The sequence below is a fragment of the Syngnathus floridae genome, chromosome 12 (assembly GCF_059516105.1).
Source record: "Syngnathus floridae isolate MCC-2025c chromosome 12, RoL_Sflo_1.0, whole genome shotgun sequence".
Taxonomy (NCBI): Eukaryota; Metazoa; Chordata; class Actinopteri; order Syngnathiformes; family Syngnathidae; genus Syngnathus; species Syngnathus floridae.
This window is the reverse complement of record NC_142424.1, coordinates 8803445-8821729: the sequence shown is the minus strand read 5'-3', so window position 1 is coordinate 8821729 and position 18285 is coordinate 8803445. Positions and strand designations below refer to the sequence as shown.

Here is an 18285-nt window from a genome sequence, read left to right as displayed (position 1 = left end):
GAACTACTTTGGCAATGGTAGTGCAAATGAGGTACTATAAATAAAACCGAATTAGCAAAATTAAGTTGGCTGTTCCTGCTCTAGAAGTGGGACATCTATGATGTAACTCTTCCTTATTTTGTCCATCAGCCAAGCTGTTGATTCATTGTAGGTTTTGAAAGGGTGAAAATGAGATCCAACAAGTTTAAAAAACAACTTTTTTTATAAGATTTTTTTCAGTACATGTGAAGAAAAGAATAAATTAACGTATCTATAAACTATGAACAATTTTTTTTTACATCATTTACAATTTTACATTTTTCTGTGCATTTTTGTACATTTTTTCCCAACTTGAACTCAGCAATAGTTCATTCCACATGACATTCTATCCATAAGCTACATCCTAAAATTGGCAATTTCAAAATCATAAATTCTTACAAAATTAGTCAACAGTGTTTGACCAAGGAAAATAAGTGCTTTTTACTGAACTTTGAGTAAATGGCCTCAGGAGAGTTAATGCAAGAAAAACAAAATTTGTCACACATCTGTTTTCCCCAAGGACACAAACTACTTCTAACACACAAATGACATCCTGTGCAAATGAACAAACTCCAAAGGTGAGGGCAGTTGCAGTCACTAAAGTATTCAGTCAAAACGGGACGTTGTGTTGCAATTTAATGTTCAGGTTTAGTTACTAATTTTCCATCCTTATTGCAGCTGACGTTGTATTGATATCAAATTATTATGAGTCAACATATCTTGGGGTTTATGTTCACAAATATTGTAATACAATAGAAATATCTAAAATGTATGATTAAAAATGAAAGTAGTCTTGAAATGTAAGCAACTAGATCAAGCCCAGATAATTGCAACTGCAGCTGCCCTCAGCTTCAGTGGATGAGTAAACTTATTCATCTTTGATTATAAACAGCCGACATTTTCTATACTTGCCAGATTTTGGTAAATTAAAGTTTCTGACAACGACTGGCACGTTTTTGCTCTGATCTGGTTGCAGTGTTTGTTCTCCAACCAACCAGTGTCTTCAACCAATTGCTGTGTATCGTGGAATGTACCATGTACCAACACATCTACTAACTAAAAATCTAGACCAGTGGTTCTTAACCTGGGTTCGGTCGAACCCTAGGGGTTCGGTGAGTCAGTCTCAGGGGTCCGGCAGAGCCTTCACTGCGGAGATCTGAACACACCTGAATTATTGTGTAAATTCGTGACGACGCATATCTGAACTGGTCTCGCAAAGGCAACAGCAGAAGTCACGCTGATTTGCAGGTATGTAATTTGTTTTGAGTTCATGCATTGTATTGGTTATGTTCTTTGAACAAGGTGATGTTCATGCATGGTTCATTTTGTGCACCTGTAATAAATAAACAATGATGTCTTGAATTTGAAAAACATCATTTGTTCACTAAAGAGGGGTTCGGTGAATGCGCACATGAAACTGGTGGGGTTCGGTACCTCCAATAAGGTTAAGAATCACTGATCTAGACATGCTCAGCAGCCAGTTGTTGTGCAATTTACTTTCAGTACTGGAGCTTATTAGACAATAAATTAAAAGTGAATGATTAGGGTGGGGATGAGGCACAGTAACGTGACAAAGGCGTCAGGCATTGAGGTATTGGCGGCGTTTGTGGTGGTGGTAGAGGTGTGCCGGAAAAAACGGCCCTTCGCCATCGCTGCCCAGTGAGCTGCTGAGGGACTCCTCGCCCGAACTCATCATGTCCTCACAAGAGTCCTCACTGAAAGATAATTAGAAAATATTTGTTTACTTGATAGACAGAAATGTCACTGCACCTTTAAATGTAGAAAGGAAAACAAGGTTATTCAAACATTTTATTTCCTCTTTGATATGCATGATACAGCAAAAAGATAAGCAAACATGCATTTCAAGCTTCCACTTTATTATCAGCTGATAGTAGTGTGTTAAACCTGTCTGCGTCACGGTTGTCAGCTGACTGTCAGTCAGTTATTTGTAACGTCAAAGTGAACATCACCAAGTTTGTTGACCTAGCCTGTGGGTTATGTCTTTGTTTGTCAGGCAATAAATAGTCAGGCAAGCCAGTTTCTAATGTTTGTCATCTCATTAAAAGCTGTGAGGGGTGCAAAACTATGTAATACCTATTAAAACTAAACATTACTGTTTAGTCAGCTCTGACAATGGACGTCATTAGTTGTTTCACAACTAATATTGTGGCCAGTGACTCAAGTTCCTCTTTCTTCATTAGTTTCAACATTAAGCGGACATTTTCAAACAAACCCCATGATACATTAAAGGGCGTGGCCTTGTGTGATGTCACGGAAACTGGTCTTGTCTCAGTTGGGACGTGACCCATGACTCGCACACATCCAGACATGCAATACTGTGAGATAGGAGAGGCACCAGCAAGACATGTTAGTCACTCAGTCGAGCAGCCCGTCATGTCTGTGTGACGTAATGTGTGTGGTTGCACTTTCTATGGAATGAAGCTATCATACAAAAAAACTCACTTTGAATGTGAAAATTAAGAAGAAAAACTTGTGGTTGCTGAAGAAAAACTTCAAATGTGTGTGATGACCCTCAGGGTTTGTTTGTTTTCTTCTGATATGTCACCACAAGGAGTCCATCCATCCGTTTTCTATCTCTCTTGTCCCTACGGGGGTCGCGGGCGTGCTGGAGCCTATTCCAGCAGTCATCGGGCAGTAGGTGGGGGACACTCTGAACCAGTTGAAGAGGAACAACCATTCGCACTCGCACTCACATCTAGGGGCAATTTGGAGTGCTCAATCGGCCTACCAAGCATGTCTTCGGGATGTGGGAGGAAACTGGAGTGCCCGGAGAAAACCCGCACGGGCACTGACGTGTTCGGTATTTTTCAGCTGACATTTACCCGCCGTTACATGATGACTTTAGCATGAGTGCATAGATAAACTATTCAGAAACTACAATCACACTGGCCCACCCAGAGGTTATCAGACACTGTAAAATTGCAAATTGCTTTGCTTTGATTACTGAATCCTGTCTTCAGTGACTAAGTCTGTGTGTGTGTGTGTGTGCGTGCGCGCACTACTATTTTAGAGCTTGCTGCATCGACATAATGTCCCTTTTGTTAAGCCATTATATCCAAATTCAGTGGACGTTTGTTTTTTTGCAAGGTTGTAAACCTCAGACCCAGGCTGCGTTGGTTAAAATTAAAATTCTCACCTCTCGCTTTCATCCCAGCAGCACTCGGGGATGGTGGGCAGTTCAGGTACGCTGCGGTAGCTGCTGTGTAGGTTCTGAGCGGTACGACGAGACACGATCCATTGCAGTTTTCTATGATTGGGTTTGCTGCACTCTGGCGAGGCGTAGTCGGACAAGCGTTGAGCAACTTGATCGCGCCACAACAGGAGCTCACTGTCTGCAATCTGAAACCAAACAGGCAGCAGAGCGATTAGCCTGGTTTGCTCCGCCACTGACAGTAAACGCGTAAACACAAGTGTGACATTGTACACTGAAACATTTCGTTTTTTCACATCACCAGGTCAAAAGTAGTTGGGTTAAAAACTCATTTAAACCCCAATCACAAGTTATACCGGTAACAACAGCCATAGTCTTTGAAATGTTGAAGTAACTTTAGCAAAATTTCAAAATCCAAAAAGGGAAACTACAAATTTTTAAATCCACCAAATCTGTTCTAATTCCAAATCTCATTTCACTGTACTTTTTCCACTGCTAGACTTTTGACAGAATTAGCATGCATAAATCATTAATATAATCTTTCTTACGAACATACCTCCACAGACATGATAATTCATGTTTAATGGTGCAGAGATTGGCTAAAAATAAACATGCTTAATTTGTACACATGCAAATGAGGGTCGCCACTCACTGAATACACGATGCACACAACTCTCCGGCGATTGCAGAGTTACATGATCCCGAGAATTCACTTTGCTCATGTAAAACTTATAGTGGACAAACCTGTCGTCATTGCACTTCATCGGACGTATTTAGTATTTAGTAACTTAAAATGGATACTACACTCCTCACATTAAGGCAGAAATAACAGCTGATTTTTGCATCCACAAAGAGAGGTTGCGATCATGGTAAAATTGTTACATTAGAGCGATTTCCTGGTGTTAAAACTGTAAAACTCTTTTAATGAGTGGCAGTTTTCCTCTTAATGTTTTTCCAGCACATTTCCCACAAATGTTTTGTTTACCTTTAAGTGTCTCTGGATGTGATGGGCTATTTCTAACATGTCCACCGACTGAATAGCTTCAATCTGCTGTCTCAGGAGGGACAAGGCGAGGACAGACGGCTGGATGGAATTAGAAGAGAAGGAAGCATAGAAAGGCAAAGAAAATATGAAATTGTAGAATCATTTTGACATTTGCTCTCATGCTTGGGCTCATCTTAAAACTTTATTTGGAAGTTGTAATGCGAGTTGATCTCTGCTGAGAATTTCTACCTTAGCTTTGGAGAAATCGATCCGGCACAGGCAGGCTTTGAGTTGAGCCTCCAGCTTCTCCAGGCTCAATGTTTCCTTCCTGTTCACACAAATTATGAGCATCAATGGAGTTCACACAAGTTGGATGGAAGGAAGGCATTTATGCTGACACGCAACTATATTAAAAAGAGCAATTAAAACAGTGATTAAAAGCATATATATTATGTGTAATATGGTGTGTTGCAAAAAACAAACATGACCCACAAACTGGTTATGCAAGTGTTGGAGTCAGTGGCAGTCAGCCATAAATCTTATCACAGCGCTTCAGCCAGACGCAACTGTCTGATAATTGACTGCTGACCTAAAGCGAGCGGTTCTGCTCACACAAACAACAGAGAGTGTGGTGGAAAAGCACCACACCAAGCAAAAACAATAGGGTTTCAGAAATGCCAGCAGCAGAATATGTTGACCAAATTTGAATTCTGCAGACGGCACACACGTCTACAGCGAAAGAAAGGCGCATATGTGAATAGGCAAAAATACTTTTTGTTTGTTTTTCTCAGCGAGGGGGTAGTCTGTTTTATTTTTTTATTTTTTTACATGTTCTTTCCATGCTTAATTGGGTACTTCCTCTCCAATCCAAACACTTTCATGCTAATTTAATTGAAGACTACTGTACATTGTTTATAGGTGTCATTGTGAGTCTGAATGATTTCTTGGTATTTTGTGAGTTTTCTATCGATCTATCCCTGTACCTTACAAAGAAAAGGGGTGAACATAAAATAATGAAGTTATCAGTATTCCTTCTTACCTCTCCGTGGAGTGAGACAGTGCAATCTGATGGTACAACTGCAGAAAGGTCAAAGCTGTGACAGATTTGCACTTGAAGTCAAGCTTCTCTGTGATGATCTTCTCCATACGGCCGAGGTCGGACACGCTGAAGCGGCACTGTCCAATGCGGATGAGCTCGTCGGTGGATGCGAGGTTGCACTCCTCCTCTGTCGCTTTGGCGGCCATATGGAGGCAGCTCAGGCTGACACAAGACAAGTGCTTCGGTTGGATCTGAAATAAGATGCTGTTTTTAATACTCAATGATCCTCCCATGTTGTGTCATCAAAAAGTTGACTTTTAAAGGGCAACGGTCAAATAAGGAACTCTGTGTACCCTCATCATGGCCAAGAATCTGTCAAGCAAGTTAATAGCCAGGACGAAAGTCTGTGTGGTGTAGCCAAAGAAGCTGGTCAGACTCCACAAATCCTCCACTTTGGCATTTCTGCACTTGGCTGAGATCCGCCCATCATTCTAGAAAATGAACACTTGTCAGTTAGGCTTTGAAACATTACGGCCCTCATACTCTCATGCACATCTATGGGCAACTATCTATCGATCTTAAAATGCATGTTTTTGGAATGCGGGACGATGCCAGTGAAGGGAACTCAAGCAAGCACAGCGAGGACATGCATATACCACAGCGGAACTCCAGAACTGCGAGGCGGACTTGCTAACAACCAACACCATTGGTTCCAGCCCAATAAAAATGCAATGAAATCTTCAACTTGATGACCATTAGCCTGTGCGTACATTTTTTTGCCGCCAAGAGATACTTTTTTTCTCCAAACGTAAAAGATTTTCCTACTGTGAATCAAGGGTGGGGAACCAACACTTGGGCAAAGCAGGTCACATTGCGTCTGAACTGCTATTTAATTTGTCTCTGGTTAATTGTTTTATGGGATTTATGATCATAATTTACAACGGGTAGTCGTGAGTATATTTTAAAAGAAACTTGCTTGAGATGATGTAGTGCATGGACTCACCTGATTACTAGACTCAATGAGACTCAGGCCTGTCTCTTTGGGGAGATAATAAACCTCCAACTCATAGTTTGCCCGCAGCTCCTTCATCAATTTGAAGGCATCCATGTCTCAGCTGGCAGTCTCGTCTTGTCACTACACAAGTATAAAACTTATGTAATTCTTGTTGGCATACGTGTTGTCACTGATATCTAGTCCAGATTGTTGACCTGATTTAACCGGGGGGGGGTGTTAGACGAACAGCTCCCAGCCCGGCCCATTTCCCCACAGCTGGACTCGGGTGTCAGATTTCCTTTAGTGAACGCCTTCTGGGTCACAGACCGAAAAACAGTCTCTTTTTTTTTACGTTGTTCTTGTTTATTTGGGCAAAAAAAAAAAACACTTAAAATGCGCCACACGATTCGGTTCTGTTTTCTTAATTTATAGATGGCAACCGAGGGAGCTGATTCTGTTGTTGACTGCAGCTAGCAAACCTTTAAAATCGACCCTGAGGAGCGGGGGAGGGGCTCTTTTTCCAATTCCTCAAACTGCAAAACATTCTATCCTACAGCACCATCATCGACACAACAACAAACGTTTTCGACATTAAGGCACAAGAATATAATCAATAGATTAAATATCCATGCATTTTTCTGAATTACTGTGATTGAAAAAAATCTCTTGGACAGAACGATAGCAAATACACCAAGTGAAAAACGCATAAACAGATATTTGTTCGAGGAATATCCGGTTCTAAAACTGATGGTAAATTCCTATTAACCCAAACCAACGTAAGAAGCAGGAAATATTTACTGAATGCCTCTTTTCCATGTAGTTTTTTTTTTTAACTGTACGTATTAAACGTAAATTGGAATGATGCATTCATCGAAAAAGACGCTTTGTGAATATGTGATGATCGTTCGATTACTCTTTACTTTAGCTTTAGTCGATGTAAATTTTGTCATTCGTTCACTTTCCTCCGTTATTTTTTTTCTCCGTAGGAGACAGAATAAAGAAAACGCGCGTTTGGTGTCAGATACCGTTAATCCCGATAGAGTTATATGAGTGTTCTTACCTATTAAGGTAAATTACATCCACATATCGGTTGTACTTTGCCGACGTATTTCTTCGGTCTTCCTTCTATCGCTCGGTACTCTTTTCTCGCTTTTCTTTTGTTGATGTTGCTAACACATACACCGCCCCGCCTCCATGACGTCATGGGGGATGTACCAATCATGGCTTTGTTGTAAATCAGCAACTTGCTTCCAGTCGTACTGGCTAACATTCAAGCATACATACGTTCTTACAGACAGTATCAGTTTTATTTTTGACTTACTTCACAACAATCATAAACATAATACTGAGTATATTTTCACGTAGACGAAAATTGAAACTGAAAATTGAGACACTAGTGCCGACCTTGACAAAAGACGACTGTTTTCAGATTGACATTTCCATTGCCCAATCAACAAACTGCACTATTTTACGTTCAAATAGTCCGCCCAAATCAGACGTTTTTGATTGGCTCGTGAACTGACTGGGTACTGACGCAAATAAAGGCATTACGTAAGGGTTTTGGGTAGCTCGCTACATAAATCTAGCCTCTTGTGCTGTCGTTAGTGCTCGCAACAGATACCCAATCAAAATGATAGAATTAGATAATTAGTATGGAGTGCAAAATATATATTGTACTGCAGAAATATAGGTCCTTAAAAATGACGTTATAAATGTACCAGCATCCAAGCAGACCTATTTATCAACGTATCTCGTGGATTTGTGCTTGACTGAATGTTAGTGTGTTTGGAAATTACTTAAATAAACGTCCAGCTAAATATGGAGGAAACGCTTTTAAAAATTAATGAACTTACTGAAACAAACCCGATCTCATAGAGTATTTTGTTTATTCTTCCTCTTAGCTGGGCCAAGAAGGAGGCGGGGTTTGTTTCATTTTCTCTTTCCCCAGTCCCATCTTCGGAAGTGGGCAGTAGCTGTCTGCTTTGCCCAATTTATTTTTTTAAATAATTTGCAATAATAGCCCCAACCTAAAGTCAAGATGGACGACTAAGCGAAAAAACAGTCTCCCCGACTATAATTATCTCGCAACTGAGTGGACCGGATGAAATCCAACCGTGGGTTTCTCCGCTTCGCAGGGGAGGTGAGGCTATGGGGCGCCGTCTACTTCTTGGATACTTGACAGCTATTTAAATGGTCTTACCATTCATCCAGCGATGCTGTCACAGCAAACGTACATTCTTTTGTCAATTATAACTGATGATCCAGGTTTTATATAGTAATAATGCTCTTTCGCATCAATTAATTGTTACACGTACAAGAGAGGTTTTAGCATATCTGCGATGGCAAGTCAACAAGCTAGCGAGCTTTGCGGAAACTGTCATTAGCCCAGTTCGAGAAAAAAAATAATATAGATTTAGCAGAACGTTATGCTCCAACACATGTAACATTCCACAATCGATGCTGCATTTTACTGTTATAAGCACAAAGCAGAAGCTTTGATGAACGTAATAGTTCATCTATATCTATTTCTACCATGAATCCATCATTGATCTGTCAGCCACCTATCATCGATCTATCTATGAGCCACCTTAATCAATTGACCGACCTACCTACCTACCTACCTACCTACCTACCTACCTACCTACCTACCTACCTACCTACCTACCTACCTACCTACCTACCTACCTACCTACCTACCTACCTACCTACCTACCTACCTACCTACCTACCTACCTACCATTGATCGATGACAGATTGATACTAGATCTATCATCTAGCTATCTGTCCCACATTAGCTTAATGTATCACAATGTTACATGAGTTCGCAGCAATCATGAACCAGCTTTTGATTCAAGTGGATGAGTCAAATTGAGTTCTATTATCTCACAGGTAGCTGTGTCCAGTGGGGAGAAAGGCTTGACCAGGGTGAGAAGGAATGAAGTTCTCCGAACCCTGGGAAATCCACAGGCTGTCTTTTCTTCTACAAAAGGCTATGTCTAGGGAAGCCAAGATGTGGAGGGTCTACGTGCTGAAGAAGCCCTCCTCACAGGTAAGGGCTTAGGCATACTATATAACAAATTCACATCTAGTAACTCAATGTGTGTACTTAGATATAGAATCATATTTATACCTTATTTTGGTAACACAATATTTTTTAACCTTCTTTTGAACTCTGCAAGTACTTCTTGTCAGTTCATTTTCATAGTTATAAATCAACACCTTCTATTCTTTATAATTTACAGGGAAGGAAAACATGGGGAAAAAAACATTAAAAGGCTTAACCGAAAATACTCACTGAGACAAGAGTTTAAGAAGAAGTTGGTACTTTCAGTCCATACAGACACCGCAGCCTTGCGGTGTCAAATAGTGCATTGCGTAGTCATACATGTTTGAGTTTGTCACACTATTATGTACTGTACATTATAATGACAAGATGGGAAGTTGTGCAAGACTGAAGGATGAGTTTCTCTAATGTTGATCATAAATTTGCTTGAAAGTGATTCAGATAGAAAAATTGTTTTAAGATGGACTCAAACTGGATTCTTATCTATTTAAATATTTCTCATACAGTTTGTAGTCAATTCTGAAGTCACAAGCAGAGTCAAAGTAGGAATCTAAAATAGTTATGACTGACTGAGTTCTGGGTGGCATAGTTGTGCACTGGTTAGCATGTCCACCTCACCGTGCAGAGGTTGCCGATTTGATTGTGTGGAGTTTGCATGTTCTCTCCATGCTTGCATGGGTTTCTTCCCACAATCCAAGGTCTCCCTGGTTTGCTTATTGACCCCTCCAAATTGCCCTAGGTGTGAGTCTGAATGGTTATTTGACTGTATTCCCTGCGACTGGTTCGCAACCAGTTAGGGGTGTCCCCCGCCTACTGCCTGAAATCAGCTGGGAGAGGTTCCAGTGCGCCAGTGACTCTTTTGAGGTTAAGTGATTCAGATAATGGATGCACAGATGGATGACTGAGTTCGGTGCTTTTAATGTTTTCAGACTAATGCATATCGGTGCTTGCAAAGCACGATTATAACTAATTATTATAGCTATCCATCTATTTCCTGTTTTGGTCCCCTATTCGGATTATAATGCTCAAGCCTGTCAAGTTTTTGTACCTCTAAACAACAGCCTAGTTTCTAGTGTATTGTGTTGTATTGGGGATGATGAAAAAAATGAGTCAAATCTCTCCTACAAAAACGGCCTGTCACAGTTGACCCATCCCCCATGTGGCGTCATGAACATCTTTTCTTTCATCCTCCATGACCTAAAATGAGACTACTGTGGTCACTGGGAATATAGTGTAAGATGTTTTAGGAATACAATTATCCAACTACTGCAATGCCTTTCAAACTTATTTTAATCTTCATTATTTTCTACCAGAACATAAGATAATATAATTAATTCAGACAAAAGCAAATCCTTGACAGTGTGGTGCAAGGTTGTTGCAGTTCTCTACTTTTTTCACTCAGGATACAGATATCTCCCCGACTCAGCGGGACAAGGCCGTGTGCTGGCTGTCGGAGCTCCATGGCAGACTGCAGCTGTACCCAGAAACTCTGGTGTTAGCAGTTAGCATTCTGGATCGCTTTCTCGCTTCCATCAAAGTAAGTAAATGCAGGGCACACGCCACTTTGCCACTGCAACCTGCCAGAGACTTTATGACTGACAAGTGAATGTACACATTTTTATTTTATAAACCTCCGCAAGTGTTTACATTTTCAAAAGATTCCTTATGCAACATTCCAAGGAGAGTACAATGTCCCATCACGGGTGAGCTATTTTTAGAACAGGTTCAAAAGCTGCACTAGTCTGGGGTGAAATTTGTGTCAAAATTATATACACGAATACAGTTGTGACTTTCATTTTGTTTTCAGATGTACAAATATTTACATAATTGTCATGTTTTATTTTTCCATGCCACGAATACATTCATTAATTTCCTTGTTTTTTAATTGTGTGTGTGCATCTATCATGACTTATTCTTTGTAAATATTAAATTCTGTTTACAAATTGTTGGATGTGCCTTTGAGGATCAGCGGACATGACCATTTATTTTTTACATAAACATCACGCCGTTTCAGATCCCCACACACATGCACACACAAGTTTTAGACATTCACATGAGTTAAAAGGCCATCCCGTCTCTGTTTGCGGTGAGGCAGTGTTGCTGTCACCATCTAGAAAATAAAAATCTGAGATTGAAAGATAGCGAGGTGAATGTGAACACCAGAACCATAAAAATCAATACCAAAAATTATATTTGAAATTGGTATCCAGTTCATATGTCAACTTTGCCAAACCTATGGATTACGTACAATGTGTCTGGACAACCTTATTTGTGGGGTGAGTCCTTGTTTAATGGATGGATTAATGAATAGGATAATAGATATGTCTTACGTATCTCATTGTGTTCTTTGCCTCTAGGCTCGGCCAAAGTACCTGCGCTGCATCGCAATTGCCTCTTTCTTCCTGGCTGTCAAGACCTGTGAGGAGGATGAGGTAAACACAATAGGGAAAAAAACGGCAATAGAGAGTGATGCAGTTGCCAGTTATTTCACATGATGCGTGTGTGTGTGTGTGCGTTTGTATGTGTGTGCGCGCGTTTGCGTGCGTGCTTTTTTTTGTCACCCAGTGTGTGCCCTCTCTAAAGGATTTGGTTGTGTCCAGCAACTGTGGTTGTTCTCCATCTGAAATTTTGAGAATGGAAAAAATCATCCTCGATAAACTCAACTGGGATCTCCACAACGCAACACCATTGGACTTTCTGCATATTGTACGTATTGTACGTATTTGTTCACCGTTTCTGATAGGGGTTATTGTATTAATACTGAGGAGCTATGAGTATGTGGTAGTTCAGTCATGATTACAGCGAATGTTTGTAGGTAAAACACTGCTTGGTCTGGGACTAACGATAAAACCTCGAACCTAAACCTTAAAATCTCGAATGTAGTTTTTTGTCCCGCGTGATTCCGTTTTTGTTACATGTTCATGGTCTACAATTTATCACTTTGAAAGATCATACGTTAAAATCCTCGTAAAGGTAGGACCTCCTGTGAAAGGCTATGTGGATTTAACGTTGCAGTCTATATTTTCACGTTATATAGTATGTTTGTCTTATTGGAGTTTGTGACTAATCTAAAAATGTCTCAGTAATTGATGATAATTGTCTAATTCAGGAGTCCCCAGCCTTTTTTAACACCACGGACCGGATTACTGTCAGACAATATTTTCACGGACCAGTGTTTGATGACGTCCCGATTTTTGCGAAGAAAACTTCTAAAAACAATTCTAGAAAATCACAATCAAATGTCGAAAGCATCAAGGAATCAAATAATCACCTACTGTACATTCTATGTGGAGATTTTCTTCACAAAAATCATCCGCGTTTGAACTGCAACCCGTAAAACAGACCAACTATAATCCTAAACATCATCGTACTGTCTTTCCAGCCATATAGCAGAAATGCATTACCACATAAACACCACCATCCCAACACACCCTTCAACTCTTAGTTCCGAGGGGGAATTCTGCATGCGAACACCACAGTATAACATAATAATAAACGTGAATCCACTGTCTATTCTTTGCAACTTTACTTGCAGCATCCTCATAACATTGTGCCAACAACATAAGTACTGTATTTACACGTAACCAAGGTGTACAAAAACGCAAGTTATTTATTCTTTCCTGTGCGGCACGGTACCAAATGATCCACGGACCGGCACCGTTCACAAGTGAACCTATTGTGCTTTGTTGATAGCTGGTGAAGCCGAGGTTTGCTTCAGAAATCTTTGCAATGGAGGTGTCAAAATTAATCAATTAATTGGTAACAGATTGTTTATCAAATAAATTGCCTTATATTTGAATAGTTGAGACATTTTTGGAACATTGTATTTTCCGCACCATAAGGCGCTTCCGGTTACTTGAACCACACACAGGGCGCACCGCATTATAGGGCGCATACATGCTATTACGGTAAACAAATAAAACAACACAGGAGCAAGGCGGTGAGTTTGGTTGTACCCTATTTCATTATATAACCATGTTCTGTACTTACATTGTTTTGAATCAATATTTATACGCTATCCATCAAAGTACTCATCTTCTGTATCCGAATTTGTAACACAGAAGCCAGTATCCGGAAGCCGCACAAAACAACTTTACAGATTTTGGAAATCGATACACATAAAAGGCGCACCTTATTAAAAGACCCACCTTAGGTTTTTGAGAAAAGAAAAGGCTTTTAAGTGCGCCTTTATTGTGTGGGAAATACCGTAAGGGTTGTTCAAATCTTCTGATTTCAGGATCTGGAAAGTAATAATTCTGTGATTTCTCTAGTTCATGAAAGCAGACAGATTTATCTTTTGTAATCAATCAAAGTAAGAGATTTGCATTCATCTATTTTTATTTTTTAAAACAATGACCATCAATCCTCCTTGTGCAATATCGCTTAGGTGTTATTTAATTGTTTTTAACCAATAAATAATACCAAATAAATAAAAATAAATCGATAGTAAACAGTAATCAGGAATTTTTTAACGGGCAATTCATTTAATGTAAATAATTAAAAGAACATTATGTTATTAATTGAACTGAGCTCAAATATTTGCCACCTCTTTGCATGTTCTTCCCATGCTTGCATGGGTTTCATCTCGGTACGCTGGTCTCCTCCCACATCCCACAAACATGCATGATTGAGCACTCCAATTTGCTCATGGCTGAGCGTGTGAGTGCGTATGGTTGTTCGTCTGTGTGTGCCCTGCAATTGTCTGGCAACCAGTTCAGGATGTCCCCCGCCGACTGCCCAGAGTCATCTGAGATAGGCTCCAGCACGCCCTGACCCCCTTGGGGAGAAGCGGCATGAGAGATGAATGAGTGAATTCTTTTTTTCATATTTTCCCCCAATTGTTTCTACTGCTTCCGTAGTTCCATGCAATGATGTTGTCGTGTTCTGGGTTTTTGGACTCTTTGCCGAGACTGAACCGCTCTCAGCATCTTGCCCTGCTCACACAACGACTTTACCGCTGTTTGGCTGATCACGCACTCATTCAGGTACAACTTGCGTGAGTAACACTGCTTATACGTAGAACAGTATTATATATACTAGTGTGTGTGTGTGTGTGTGTGTGTGTGCGTGCGTGCGTGCGTGTGTGTATATATATATATATATATATATATATATATATATATATATATATATATATATATATATATATATATATATATATATATATATATATATATATATTAGGGCCCAACCAAAATAGTTTTTATTTTCCTTTTAGACTGCCGCTGATTTTGCTATTTCACAGAATAGTTGTCCTTGTCTGTTATTTACCCTTTTTTGAAATGTTGGCACTTGTTTTATTCTTGCACTCATATGCGCTGCAGTGACAAGTGAATTTCCCTGCTGGGAGATGATCTTGTTTCTTCCCTCTGCTTGAGTCATTTTGTTTGCAGTATTTGTCTTCTTTTATTCATACATTTTGGACTTGTGCATGTACTGTATAAGTTTGATGCTTTTGTCATTTAGCTGAGAGGATCCATGCTGGCCTTGGCCCTCATCACTCTGGAGCTGGAGACCTGTTGTCACCACTGGCTGGCTGTCACCATCGAGCTGCTCAGGAAGGCACAGGTACGAGAGCGCCTTCAAATGTGGTGATTTCTTGGGGCCACACAGAAACGTAATATACAGGCGTAATATGTAGACCCGATAAACCAATTGTAGAGCACATAGAGACAAACAACCCTCCACACTCGCACTCACACCTATGGGCAAGTTGTGCTCAATCGGCCATCATGCATGTTTTTTGGATGTGGGAAGAAAGTGGAGATCCCGGGGAAAACCCACGCTGGGATGAGGAGAACATGCAAATTCCACACAGGCAGTTGGAATCGAACCCGCCCCCTCTAGACGGTGAAGCGGACGTGCAAACCAGTGCGCTCGTGTGCCTCGAGATTTTTTTCCCCCAAAAAAGGTGTGCCATAGATGAAAAAAGATTGGCAAACTGACCTGCAATGTGCCCGTGTCACAATTACGACACAGACCTCAAAAAGAAAAGAGGGTGAACATTGCCATGTGTAATTTTTGCTCAGCGGTTGCCTCATACAGGAGTTCAAATATGCTGAAGCTTATGTCGACTTTGCATCAAATAATATTCCAGGAGTATGTCGTGTTTCATACTGAACTAATGCTGGTAACTTATTAAAATAACATCTAGTTCCATCCAGGACAGGGTCAGATGAAAGTAAATTGTTGTATTTTGGGTTTAAATAATACATACCTGATTTTGTCTCCGTTTTCGTCCTCTTAGATTGACACCTCGGAGTTGATTCGGAGTCGAGAGCTGGTTGCGAGTCGTCATTCCAGACCCAGAGCTTCCTTACCTCCAAACACTGTCTACATCTACCAACCTCTTCAAAGCCATACCAATTTGCAACTTGCAGCACAGGACATTCTGGGTATACAATCAGACTGCATCACACATACGGTGTCAGACACAATATTCCATACAGCAGTAAAAACGAAAAAGAGATCTCAAGCCTTAATCCAATGTGAAATAAATTTGCTGGATTCTGAATTTTTAATGTTAACTTCATGTGGATCAGTAATTCAAATGCCCCACTCATTTTAAACACTAATTTCACGAAAGTTAAGTCATTCCACCGCAGTGTTTCTTATCCCACTTATTTCCCACTTGTCTTCAGGGAGCTTCACTTCCTCCATTGAGCCTTCCATGGCAGCAGCTCGAGTGAATGAGCGATGCGGCACCGTCCTGTCCACCGCCAACCGCAGCAGCCACGTGACGCTCCTCTCTCCTCGCAAACAGTTTGGTCAGCTCAACTGCCTGCACAAAGTCACTGTGCGCTGCAAGGCCTCGACAAAGCGCAAGGTAAGACGAGCACACAACTATTCTTGTTTGAAAATGTTGGAGAATCAAGTCAGTTTAACGTGTTTAACGTCCAAAAGATACTGGGAATTATTATAAGACTAAATTATAAAATTGTAGTGCATAACTCACTAATTGAATTGTGTGATTTTGTATTTCATTACATTTTGTGTATTTCAGCAAGTACAACACACTTCTTTAAACTTTAATTCACATTTTGATTTACATGACTTGTCAAAAACGGAAGCGGGTTGAACCGATTCTGCTTATCTAGTCCCGTCCTGATTGCAACCAATGGTTTCACTGCCACACAATCCACATTACTCCTGTACTACCTATAATACTATGTACTATAATCAGGATAAGAGGGAAAAAATAAAATAAACAGAGATTTGGCCAGAATAACGTAATTTGAATACAGAAATAACAAATTAGGTAGATGTTAGAATATGATTTGGATACAGCATTGATTTGAATTCAGCAATAAACTAGAGGTTTGAATATAATATGAATACAGCATAAAACTGTAAGTTTGCATAACAATTGATATCAATTTGTTTTGTATACAGCAATGCCAAGTTGATTTACTAGTTGTGTTTTAACTCAGGGGTGTCAAAGTTATTTTTTTTCGCGGGCCGCATTGTAGCCATAGCTTCTTTCGGAGGGCCATTATGACTGTCAACCCGAATAAATGTATGAGCACCTCATATTATATACAGTAAAAGCTACAAAACAAACTGACAAATAAGTCGTTTTCAAATCAGACGAGTAAAAACTGGTCAAATATAAAAAAAAAAAAGATATTAAAAGTGAAGACAATTTGCAATTCTAGTAATGACACACGAATTTGATGCACAATTTAATGAATTATTATTATTATTTGTCTTCGCGGGCCACATAAAATGATGTGGCGGGCCGTATCTGGCACCCGGGCCTTGAGTTTGACACTTGTGTTTTAACGGTTTGATTTTGAAGACACCAAAAATAGAAAATTTGAAATCCACAACTTTATTTTGCTAATCTTACACAGAAGCTGAAATGGGTGTTTTCATTTATCACTTGGGATCTTTTCACTCACTGCTACACCCTAGTGGACGATGCCTGGCATTGACCGCCATCATGACATATTATTAAGAGCAAAAAAAAAGCGAAAAAAATCCGTTGAGAGTAAAGTCTTGTGGAGTTTTTTGCGGGGGTTATGATTGTAAAAGAATCCGCGATAGGCGAAAATTGTGAAGACCAAATTTAAAATTCTTCTTATACTATGTTTTTGGATATATATTTTAGGTATGGAGGCATAAATCATCCCTAAAATATATATATGCATTGGGTAGCTTCTTTGTCGTTGGTGCCGAAGAAAAAAATCAAAGTCAAATTTATTTATATAGGCCTTAATCACAAACTTCTCAAAGAGCTCAGAGAAGTATAAAAAGATGCATCCTCTCATGGTCGCCAACTTTTGTTTTACACAAGAAGGATTTGTCACATTAAATTGCATTAATCCACTTGGATTTGTCTGAACTGCACAAAGGGATTTAAGATGATCCATTTTAGTTTAAAAAAAATCTATATTTTTATGTCTTCTATGTCTTAAGGTGGAGGAGATGGAAGTGGATGACTTCTACGACGGTATCAAGCGCCTGTACAACGAAGACGGCATGACCACCGCCATTCAAGAGGGGACAGCAACGAGAGCCTTAACACCAGCAAGTGCAGAGGGAGGCCTTGGAGACTTGATGTCGCATCAGGAAGACAGCTCTTCCCTCTGCCCTCCACTACAACCAGTCTGTGGCTCATAGAAAGCGCACCTAACTATGCTCATCGCAATCATCTTGCCACCAACGGCATCCTCTGAATTTGAACCCATTGAGTTAGTGATGTCCAAAAAGCGCAATGCAACAGCAGCATATAAAAATTGCCAGTCAAGGTCCGCTACACTAATATTACAGATTGTTCGACGTTAACTCAGTTGGTTTTGATGAGCACAATCCATCCCTCAAATCCATTCAGTTCAGTTGTCTTGAGATCAACTCCCATCATCCCCTTCAGCCAGTAAATAGCCCCCCCTCAATTTAACATTAAAAAAAATTGGCTGCTATTATTGTTGTAGTTCACATTTTTTGACAATTTAAAGTTATATAAATTTCAAGAAAATCTAAAAAGTTACCAGAATAAAACCCTTTGAATCTA

General features: G+C 40.0%; 2 protein-coding genes across 5 annotated transcripts; one reads left to right on the top strand and one right to left on the bottom strand.

The window, feature by feature from the left end:
• Positions 1-183: 183 nt before the first annotated feature.
• Positions 184-7424, bottom strand: ccng2 (cyclin G2). Of its 2 annotated transcripts, XM_088391426.1 has the most exons (9): positions 7269-7364; positions 6424-6522; positions 6218-6349; positions 5568-5705; positions 5215-5465; positions 4425-4503; positions 4176-4274; positions 3176-3378; positions 184-1733 (listed from the first exon to the last, which is right to left on the bottom strand). In XM_088391426.1, the coding sequence occupies exons 3-9, from the start codon at positions 6320-6322 to the stop codon at positions 1598-1600; spliced, it is 1011 nt and encodes a 336-aa protein (XP_088247552.1). In that variant the 5' UTR covers positions 6323-6349; positions 6424-6522; positions 7269-7364; the 3' UTR covers positions 184-1597. The 2 variants fall into 2 exon arrangements, with proteins under 2 accessions (XP_088247552.1, XP_088247551.1); XM_088391425.1 differs by lacking the exon at positions 6424-6522 and having other exon boundaries at positions 7269-7424.
• Positions 7425-8134: 710 nt separating this feature from the next.
• Positions 8135-18285, top strand: ccni (cyclin I). Of its 3 annotated transcripts, none has more exons than XM_088391423.1 (10): positions 8135-8348; positions 9098-9257; positions 10675-10809; positions 11630-11704; positions 11838-11978; positions 14132-14257; positions 14739-14840; positions 15520-15667; positions 15914-16098; positions 17691-18285. In XM_088391423.1, the coding sequence occupies exons 2-10, from the start codon at positions 9144-9146 to the stop codon at positions 17892-17894; spliced, it is 1230 nt and encodes a 409-aa protein (XP_088247549.1). In that variant the 5' UTR covers positions 8135-8348; positions 9098-9143; the 3' UTR covers positions 17895-18285. The 3 variants fall into 3 exon arrangements, with proteins under 3 accessions (XP_088247549.1, XP_088247548.1, XP_088247550.1); XM_088391422.1 differs by having other exon boundaries at positions 11838-11987; XM_088391424.1 differs by lacking the exon at positions 14132-14257.

What these genes read in the sequence shown, in the direction of transcription:
- ccng2 (XM_088391425.1), bottom strand. Translation starts at nt 6,322, where the DNA reads ATGGATGCCTTCAAATTGATGAAGGAGCTGCGGGCAAACTATGAGTTG. An exon ending in GATTCTTGGCCATGATGAGG is followed by an intron (nt 5,466 to 5,567) that starts GTACACAGAGTT and finishes ATCTTATTTCAG; the next exon opens with ATCCAACCGAAGCACTTGTC. An exon ending in CTGTCTCACTCCACGGAGAG is followed by an intron (nt 4,504 to 5,214) that starts GTAAGAAGGAAT and finishes TTGTGTGAACAG; the next exon opens with GAAGGAAACATTGAGCCTGG.
- ccni (XM_088391422.1), top strand. Translation starts at nt 9,144, where the DNA reads ATGAAGTTCTCCGAACCCTGGGAAATCCACAGGCTGTCTTTTCTTCTA. An exon ending in AGACCTGTGAGGAGGATGAG is followed by an intron (nt 11,705 to 11,837) that starts GTAAACACAATA and finishes TTTGTCACCCAG; the next exon opens with TGTGTGCCCTCTCTAAAGGA. An exon ending in TGCAGCACAGGACATTCTGG is followed by an intron (nt 15,668 to 15,913) that starts GTATACAATCAG and finishes ACTTGTCTTCAG; the next exon opens with GGAGCTTCACTTCCTCCATT.